The sequence below is a fragment of the Neltuma alba genome, unplaced genomic scaffold, assembly GCF_004799145.2.
Source record: "Neltuma alba isolate B1F8T4 unplaced genomic scaffold, ASM479914v2 tig00011955_pilon, whole genome shotgun sequence".
Lineage (NCBI taxonomy): Eukaryota > Viridiplantae > Streptophyta > Magnoliopsida > Fabales > Fabaceae > Neltuma > Neltuma alba.
Window position 1 is genome coordinate 61,319 of NW_021636533.1, and position 10,363 is coordinate 71,681.

General features: G+C 36.9%; 2 protein-coding genes across 2 annotated transcripts; both read left to right on the forward strand.

Annotated features, from left to right (window-relative positions):
• The first annotated feature begins 752 nt into the window (after positions 1-752).
• LOC114719838 (thioredoxin-like 1-1, chloroplastic) lies at positions 753-2,974 on the forward strand. The gene is made up of 4 exons (XM_028905389.1): positions 753-1,249; positions 1,422-1,598; positions 1,712-1,876; positions 2,296-2,974. Exons 1-4 carry the CDS (start codon positions 971-973, stop codon positions 2,623-2,625), a joined length of 951 nt encoding a protein of 316 aa, XP_028761222.1. The 5' UTR covers positions 753-970; the 3' UTR covers positions 2,626-2,974.
• Positions 2,975-7,934: 4,960 nt separating this feature from the next.
• On the forward strand, positions 7,935-9,826 carry LOC114719835 (pyruvate kinase, cytosolic isozyme-like). The gene is made up of 3 exons (XM_028905380.1): positions 7,935-8,179; positions 8,276-8,737; positions 8,844-9,826. The coding sequence occupies exons 1-3, from the start codon at positions 7,958-7,960 to the stop codon at positions 9,657-9,659; spliced, it is 1,500 nt and encodes a 499-aa protein (XP_028761213.1). The 5' UTR covers positions 7,935-7,957; the 3' UTR covers positions 9,660-9,826.
• Positions 9,827-10,363: the final 537 nt, after the last annotated feature.

Consider the following 10,363-nt stretch of genomic DNA (forward strand, 5'->3'; position numbering starts at 1 on the left):
GAGTTTATAAATTAAGATCTAAATAATTTACATTAAGATCAATTTTTTTCATTTAATATCTGAATAATCTCATCTCAAAAGTTATTTATTTTTTTTCATTTAATATCTAAATAATCTCATCTCAAAAGTTATTTAGCCTAATCTATTTAATTTAATTTAACCCAACTACTTTTTTTTTTTTGCTAAAGTATAGGTATCCTCCTATTGTGAGGAATTAGCCCCTTTCGTTAAACCCAACTACTACTATAACGGGTTAACTTGTTTGGTTTTCAGGATGAGGTGTGACCAATAGATCAAGTACAAATACTGAAAAGGAAGAAAGGGAGAGAGGTGGGCCTTGTAAAGGTCCACAGGTTTTATTTGCTGGGCTGGTCCATCAAGTGACCCATTGGCCCAATGGGCTAAGCACATAATTCGGAAAGACGGAAACTAAGTTGAAGGGCCCACAAAAGTCAACGAGGTGGCCGACGAGTTGTGCGTTATCCAAAAGCATATCCATTTACAGTTATTGTCATATTTCCTAAATCTAAGGTTAACTGAGAGTATCAGTGACACGCCACGTGTATGAAAACTGCGGTGTTCACGTACCTACTTTATTCACCATAGATGTAGCGGGCTTCTGCGTGACCCCAAATTTTTTCTTATCCATATCCATATCCTTGCCACCTGCCTCTTTATTCGCCTCGTCCCCATCTGATCATCACTTCTCACCGTTTGATCTTCTCGATCACAAAACGAATACAGGTCTGTCGTACGCAGTACATATTGAAAAGCGTTTTCGAATTCCTGCGGCACATTCCAATAGATCACTCCTTCACCTGAAGCCGATAGTTCGGCACCTCAGCTCAGCCATTTCTTGTGGATAGAGCTATTTTTCCGACGCTTTCATTTGGGTTTTCTACCATTTGCTTCCTTGGTGATCAGAAGCAGAGATATTAGATTGCAGTCGTAGTTGATCAGTTTGATCTAAATGGCTGAGGTTTTAGGCAAGACCAGTTTGATTTCATCTTGGAATAGTCAGAGGCACCATTGTCGCAGAATCTCTGTAGCTCCGAAGAACTTAAACTGCAAATCTGGTGTTTCTTGTTCTTTGAGGAGGTCCCCTTCTCTGCAACTTAAATCTCAAGTTCTCAGGTCCTCATCTTCCTCGATGCAGAGTGAATTTTATGGCAGAAAGATCGTCTTTGAGGTCATGAAAAGCACACCCTACAAAGGGATTTCCCTATACCGAGCTTCAACCGCAGCTCAGGTTGGTAATCTTTACTCTGCCGGTCTTTCCTCAGGCGACGAGTTGTGGAACTTATTTACAAATCCTTCAAATTTTCATAATATTTCTTCTTGAAACTTTAAAAAAAGAATTCGCGGAGGAATTTTATGGAACTTCTCTTTGTAACGTTTTTCGCTGTTATGGAACATTATAGATGGGCCGCGTATTCGGGAACGCTCAAAAATGGTGGGAGAAAGGACTTCAACCCAACATGAAAGAGGTAACTTCGGCACAAGACCTTGTGGACTCCCTGCTAAACGCAGGGGACAAGTTGGTCATTGTTGATTTCTTCTCTCCTGGTTGTGGCGGTTGCAAAGCCCTCCATCCAAAGGTATTTTCACCCTTAATCTGTTCTGATTTATAGATTTATCCCATGATTATGCGAGATCTTACTTTTTTCCTTTCAGTCCCAGATTCATCAATTTCCCTTTTGTATTATGGCAGATATGCCAGTTTGCAGAGATGTACCCGAATGTGCTATTCCTTCAGGTGAACAATGAGGAGCATAGGGCTATGAGTTATAGCCTTGGCGTCCACGTTCTTCCCTTCTTTCGCTTCTACAGAGGCTCACAAGGTCGTTTATGCAGCTTTAGCTGTACCAATGCGACGGTATGTGTATTTAACTTACTCCTCTTCATTCCATTTTTTTTGCTTTTCTTCGGTTACCTGCTTCAGTTTTGATTATTTCATATCATAAATTCTCCAAGTTTCATGATCTGGTTATTTGTACCCTCGATGAGTATTGATTGGTGAGCGATGCTTTGAATGGCATTCAACTAATTGTTCATGTTGCTCTCGCATGCCGAGTTTGGATTGCTAGATTGACGAGTGTTTTCAACCTGAATTAGAAGATTCAACGTAGCCCGAGATTTGGATCTTGGATGTTTATATGTTTTTCATATTCTCCATCGATTCTTGGCGTCATGTTCTGTGAACCCAGGGTTCATATTATTTGTAGGATTTATTTGTTTTTCCCTTGTCCTGGTGTTGAACTCAAAAACCCTGATAATACTTGATTTTGATTACAGATCAAAAAGTTTAAGGATGCATTAGCCAAACACATCCCGGATAGATGCAGCTTAGGCCCAGCCAAAGGGTTGGAGGAGAAGGAACTCTTAGCTTTGGCTGCCAACAAGGATCTTAACTTCACTTACAAACCCAAACCAATTCAACCCGTCCATGAACCTGCCGGTCAAGAGTTCCCAATGGAGCCATCAAAACTTACGCATGTCCCTACACTGGAGGAGGTGGTAGGTGATGATGCACAACCTCTGCATGCCGAAGAGTTGGCAGCTGAGGCCAAGGCCGATACGGTGAAGCTCTCCGAGAAGAGAACCCTGGCAACCGCCGGGAGATGACGGGGTCTTTTTGTGAGCCCTGAGTCCTAACCATATCCCTTGTACAGTTTTCTCTTCTTTTTTTTTTTTAAAGCATCTGGTGTGAGAATGAAAATTTAAGGTTGAAGTCGAGTAGTTTAGGCTTTGGTCTAGTGGTCTGTCTTCCCAGATTGCTTCAGGCTAATGGATTTACTTTTTGGGAATCCAAGCCTGCTGTTCTTTAACAATTCAGAAGCAGTCAGCTGTATGATTCCCAGTTCCTCTTTTTGTGTCATGGAGGAATCCGCTCAGTCCCTGCTGTTGTAAAATGCACATCCTTCTTTTCGCCAATGGAAGATTTTAGCTTCTGTTAGTTCTATTTCTGCTCAAATTATTTTTTCTGGTTCTTTTTTTTTTTCCAGTTCCAAGATGAAACTTAGAAATTAAAAGGATTAAATTTGTGGCTTAACACAAGGCCCGCATCAGCGTTACTGAGCCTGTGTAAAGTTAAATAATATCTGCGGGAGGGAAAACAACATTCACATACAAATTCAGTTGAGGACAGGGTTTGTGGATACAGAGGATGCCTTCTGTAGGGATGAAGACACAACGTTGTCGTCTCTTGCCATGGCAGGGTCCTAATGTACGAATGAAGTCCCGTCCGTCGCACATAATTCGGATGGGTAAGATGGAAGCTTCTGGAAAATCGTGCTTTGTGATTTCCAAGTGTATGGATTTTGGGAGATCTTTGCACAAACGGGGAACAGAATAGTGGTGTTGTGAGTACAGAGGGAGTGTGGAAAAGATAGAAGACAGAACGTGGCCTTTCTTTGCTTTGCGGTGGCGCCGGGCGTGCCTCAATTTCTACCCACAAAGTTCCAAAACGTCAAACCCTCCCAAGATTTCAAATCTCTGTGGGCCTTTCGGCAAAATGCGAATCCCTAGTATTTGACTGCTTGTGCCCTTCGTCCCCGATTTTCTTTTTCTGACCATAAAAAAATCAGCAAAAAAAGGAAGCTCTGACTGATTTCCTTCGTCCTGTTTATGCATGTTTAAGAAACAATGAAACATAGAAGTGAAAGATCCTGCTTGGCTTCTTCTTCCAATTAGTAGTAGTTATGATACGGTGATTTTTTATTTAATTACCCCGAAACCAAGGGCCTCTGACATTGCACTCAGTAAATATCGTAGTAAGACGAGCTAAAAATTCTTAAAGCGGTACGAGGCGTCACCTGATATATCAAGTTCAGCTTGATATGTAGAGAAGATGATTCCCCCCCCCCCGGGGGGGGGAAAAACAGGAACTTATTCTGCATCATCAGATATAACAAATCAAGTGCTGAAATTAATACCTAGGGAAAAATATGGACTCTGCAACAACTATGATTAAACCTAAATTTAATGAATAAGATACGAAGGGAGATATTGGTGAGTAAGAAGAATATGCGTGGTGTGATTTAGGGACAGAAACGAGTGTGTGATGAAATGACGAAAAAGAGGGAGGAGGAGCTGTGGGTTTACGTTCACCAAGAGAGGCTGGCATGAAGGGCAGAAAGAGGGACGGAGCCAAAGACAACTTGCCCGATTCATCCATTGGTGATGTGCAGAGAGACGAAATGAGATGAAATATATATAATGAATGACACAGAATCCGGCAAGTCATCCTTGGCTGCACCTTTCGTTCTCACCATTCATGCGAGCCTCTCTGATGATCAAAACTTGCTTCTGAATATATGCTGAGCATATACCGGTTTCTTTAATTATATATACACAGATATATATATATATATATATATAGAAGAATTGAAGAAGGAGGAGGAGAGTAATGGAATAGAAAGAGAGAACGGTGACCGCCAACATTGAAATGTGTAGCTTTTTTCATCATTGCACGTGACAAATGGTTCTAGATAGGTATGCACATGTCCGTACAGCTTTGCTTTGTTGGAGCGAAAGTTAAGTTGCAGTCGTTTGGTATACAGATTGATGAACCCACCAGGCCTTCATCGTCCGGTGGCCTGTTAATTACGATCGAGTAGTGTGGCAAATACAAAATGAACCCATATGTCATTCCTATCCAGGAAACACTTGATTAGCAGAAGGCACGGTTGTCGTGGTTTATACAAGCTAATAAGTCAACGTATCATATAGAATCACAGTTACTACTCCTGCTCCTTAATATAAGAGCTCGTTTAATTTTTCTTGTGATCCTAAATATAAAACCCCAATTCATTTTGTCTTTCATATTTATTAATTTTTTTCAAGATAGTCCGTACAATAATGATAATTCCAGCCAATATACTTAATTAGCAATGATATTTTAAGAAAGACAATACTTATTTGTTACAAATAATTAACTTAACTAGTTTTCTTAATCTACTCAAATTAGTCAACTAACTCTTATATTAATGGCTAGAGGTAGTAAAATAATTTTTCCGCAATTCATGTCTAATTTTTTTTAAAAAAATATGCATGACTTATTATCATTATTATTATTATTATCATTATTAAACGAATGAAGGAAATGCAAAATTTGAAGATACAGATGCAGAGAGCGGCGGAGACAAGGGTGCACGGAGATTGAAGGCGCGGTGACGGAATCGAAAGAGTTGGGAGGGCTTTGATGCGGGATTTGAAAACCTAATCCTTATCAAGTCAACGTGGATGTCAATTCCAATGCAATCAGAGATAGCCGCAATTATAAAATATTTGCGGCTAGGGCAAGCTAAATAATGTCCATATCTACTCAAGTTGCTGTTTGAAATCACCCATGATTTAAATTATTTATAAACATATTTTACTTTAAATAAATTTATGAAATAAATTTTTTTTATATATTTATCTTATATTTCGTCAACCTAATTAAAAAACTACTTGTAAATTATTTAAACAGCGCTGAAGTGCATTGCAAAAGTTTCTTTTTAGCCATGGCCTGCAAACACTAACATTCTCATGTTTGAGAAGAATATGGGCTGGCACAAAAAAACTACCATGATCTGGGCTCCTAAAAGCCTTTTCCAACCTTCCCAATTTTTTTTTTTTTATTACTACTATAACTATTTTTAGTTGCATTAATTACACAAATTTTTTTTTTGTAAAATATAGAGTTTAGTCCAATTAATTACTACCATTAGAAGTATTGTAAAAATATTTTAAAAATATTATTTTTAGATGAAAATTATATTAAAATAAATTTATTTACTATTTTACCCCTTATTCTAATAAATTCTTAAATTATTTTTTATAGTTATATAAATTTCATTCAATTAAGGCAAATATAAAAGATTTGATTGAAAATTCAACCAATTTTTTCAATAAATATATATACTTGACTGAATATCTTTATAAATTTTTTAACAAAGATATGTTGAAAGTTTTGAATTGTAAATTTAAAGAATTAATAATCTTTCAAAATTATATCACCTAAACTTTACAATAAACAAAAACTATGTATTTGAAAATGCTCTTACATTTAAAAGAAATCAAAGTAAATAATTTCTAATGAATGTGATAAATAAATTAAAACTATAAAACAAAAATTTTATGATTTAGATAAAAAAAATTTATAACATATTAAAAATTTTAAAAATACATGTATTAGAAGTATTTTTTGATTTTACAAAACATATTTTTGAAAAATATAAATGTCTAAATAATTATTAAGTTAAAAAGGGGCATTTTAGTCAAAAAAATTTTTAAAGTCAAACTTAATGGTTTAGATGGATGAAAATGAAATCTTAAATATAGAAGGAAGATTTATGTAACATATATTTTAATTATAAATGAGGTTTATATATATCTTCAAAATAGAGGGAATATTTTCGCAATTGAAATAAAATAGAAGAGTAATAAGTGTATTTTACTCTAAAAACAACTTTTGCTTGCCCTATGAAAAAAGAAAACGCTTTTGCTCCTACGTCCCTCCATTTTCTGAAAAATATATTCGTATCCATGCGTTCCGCGGGAAAGACATTAATTTAATAAATAAATGATAAAAGCATAAAACTAAATTTAATATAAGAGACAGAATGATGCATTCACGTGTGAATAGATTTTAAAACCAACTCATTAATATTAGTTATTTCATTATAAAAGAAATATTAGTCTCTTAATAAAAAAAAGGATCAAAAATAGAAGGTTAAAATAAAATACCGAGAATAATTATAGAAAAGTTAAAAATGAAATTATTCGAATTGAGTATAAGTAGTTTATGGATCAACTGATCCCCTCAAATGCATATACTTATTTAACAACTGTGCGAACATTTTTAAATTTTAAAAATATTTATCTACTTAAAAACTAATTTTCATATATATTGGCGACCAATATCATTTTTTTTAATGAAAAATGCATGTTTCAACTATAATCGGTATCGTATTTAATTGGCTTCCTGCAAAAAGAAAGGGAAAGTTGAAACTTGAAATAAGAAAAACTAAAAATAGGAGAAAATAATTTAGGCTGTAAATTTTTTTAAGAGGTCGAAATGACGACGAAAATGGTTCTGAGCGTTATTCGAAGATAATTATAAAAAGCTAAAACCCAAAATCATTGTGTTGAAAATAAATAGTTTATATTTAGAAGCATTGAACTGTTTTTCAACAACCAGGTAACCAAAGCAAATTCTTTTTATGAGTGTAAGGATGCCAAAATATTGATATGGCTGTGAAAAAGATTTTAAATTATAGGAAGAATTTTCAAAATAGACAAAACCATGAAAATACTCTTGTCCGGAGTAGGATTCGTTGGTTATATAAATATTAGAAAAAATTGATTTCCTAATAAAAGAAAAGAATATGCTTTATTTAAACAATGTCTTTATGGCTACTTTATATTATTTTACATATCTCAACATTAAGTTTGAGAAATGTTATACTCGTATTTCAATACTAATATATTTGAATTTAGATACTCAGAGAATTAATGGTCCAAGAAGATGATCGTATCCACTAATTATCCTTATTAAACTTGTTTTCCAATTATGATTTCGCTAAAAGAGCCTCTCCTCTGCATCGTGACTAATTCCTCCTTAGACTTGCATATAGTCATATGTTGATTTTGTCTTGTACTGTTCTGTAACTCATTAATTAAAGACCAGAATTGCTAGCTAGCATCGATCACGTGTTGAATGCCCTCAAACTTGTAAGTCACACGATTCCTTTGTACGGCCCAGCGCATTCACATCGTTCTTTTAATAAAAGTAAAAGAAAGTGGTTAGCATTTAGCAATACCAGCAGTGTGCGACGCATCGTTCCTTATTCCCTCGAACCCTTCCTTGCTTGGGGTCCTAAGCTAAGAGAACTTGTTCACCTACATATACTCCGGCCTCCCGATATCATTTATCAGATCCAGGGGACTGGAGAGGGCGCTGACAGGAACTATGGCGGGAGAGAGTGTGAGGCCCAAGACTAAGATCGTTTGCACTTTGGGACCGTCTAGTCGATCCGTGCAGATGCTGGAGAAGCTTCTAAAGGCTGGCATGAACGTGGCGCGTTTCAACTTCTCTCATGGTTCTCACTCTTATCACCAACAGACCCTTGATCATCTCCGGACTGCCATGAACAACACCGGCATCCTCTGTGCCGTCATGTTGGATACCAAGGTTCCTACTTCTTACACTGATCCCCGTGTTTTGTTTCTTTTATTCGATTTATTGTACTCCTTTCTGTTGTCTAATTATGCAGGAATTCAATTACAGGGTCCGGAGATTCGAACCGGGTTTCTGAAGGATGGAAACCCCGTACAGCTGCACAGAGGACACGAGGTTACTGTTACAACAGATTATAGCATAAGAGGGGACGAGAATATGATCAGTATGAGCTACAAAAAGTTGGCTCACGATTTGGAACCAGGAAGTTGTGTTTTGTGCGCTGATGGGACTATTAGTTTCACTGTGCTGGAATGTGACAGAGAGAATGGTACCATTCGGTGTAGGTGTGAAAACTCAGCAATCCTTGGTGAGAAGAAGAACGTTAATCTTCCTGGTGTGGTTGTTGATCTTCCAACCTTAACAGACAAAGACAAGGAGGACATTTTGCAGTGGGGGATTCCTAATAACATAGACATTATCGCTCTCTCTTTTGTTCGCAAAGGTTCGGACCTTCTGGAGGTCAGGAATTTACTCGGGGAACACGCAAAAAGAATCCTTCTCATGTCCAAGGTATCATCATATAGTCGTAAATCAAACCCCGTCTCTTGGGGGGGGGGGGGGGGAGCCATCCTCTCTATGATTCTGATTGATTTCTGATTGATTTGTGCCGTGTCAGGTCGAAAATCAAGAAGGGATTGTCAACTTCGATGAAATACTTGCGAATTCGGATGCATTCATGGTGGCAAGGGGAGACCTGGGGATGGAAATTCCAACGGAGAAGATATTTCTTGCCCAGAAGGTAATGATCCACAAGGCAAATATGCAGGGAAAACCAGTAGTGACAGCCACCCAGATGCTAGAGTCCATGGTGAAGTCTCCGAGGCCCACACGAGCTGAAGCAACTGACGTTGCCAATGCAGTTCTAGACGGCGCAGACTGTGTGATGCTTAGTGGGGAAACAGCCGCGGGATCATACCCAGAAATCGCAGTCCAAACCATGGCCAAAATATGTGTTGAAGCAGAGAATTTCATCAACTATGGAGAACTGCTCAAGAGAAAAATGGGAACTGCTCCAACCCCAATGAGCCCTTTGGAGAGTATGGCGGCTGCAGCAGTGAGAACTGCAAATTGCATAAACGCGGCTCTGATATTAGTTCTAACCAGAGGAGGAACGACGGCTAAGTTAGTGTCCAAGTACAGACCAGGCATGCCAATTTTGTCAGTGGTAGTTCCTCAGATAATAGCTACAGATTCTTTCGAATGGTGTTGTAGTGATGAAGCACCAGCGAGACAAAGCCTTATCTACCGTGGGTTGGTGCCTGTTTTGAGTACAGGATCTGCAGGAGCTTCTCAAACTGAATCAACACAAGGAACCATTGAGTTTGCTCTTGAATATGCCAAGACTCATCAACTGTGCAGGCCTGGCGACTCTGTTGTGGCATTGCATCGAGTTGATTCTGGGACTGTCATTAAAATATTGGATGTTAATTGAGGCCTTTGGAAAAGTGGGAAATCACAGATAGAATGCAGAAATTTTGAATGCACAACTGGCCAATATTGTATGAAGGAACATTGTTCACATTCATTTTATCTTAATTAATCAGGAAAAGCCCTGATTAAACTTCAGTAAATGAACTCTTGATTTTTCTCAGTCTTTCATGTGGATATGTTCCAAACTTCCAATATTTGTTTATATTATGATTATGCTGTCAACTGAGCAATTTTTTGTAAATAAATTTCATGGGAGCGCAAGTATTTTTATTATGGGCAAGAGTTAGACTAAACCTTAAAAAAAAAAAAAAACAGAAAAGCAAATCGGATAGTCTCCAAAATCTTGTTTAATCATCCACGAAAGATAAACATTTGTATTAATCGAAATATCAAAATATAAATAAGTTTTAAATAATAGAAATAAACATTAAATATATCTATGTATATATAAAAGCTACTTTTTCATTAAATAGTTAGCCGTTCAGGGTCCTTTTACTTCCTAAAGCGTAAGCGCATTTATAACTATAACGAAGAGGAAATAAAAAAAAATCATTATATAAAAAATGAAGTACATATCAGGTATCATTAAAAGAAGCCAATGACCTTATAGCATTAGCATCTAACCTTCTGTTATAAGTGGGAGATAGTAATTTTGATCTCGCTTGTAAATTTAGGTTATTAGTGTCTTGCCCTTTTAAGTCAAAT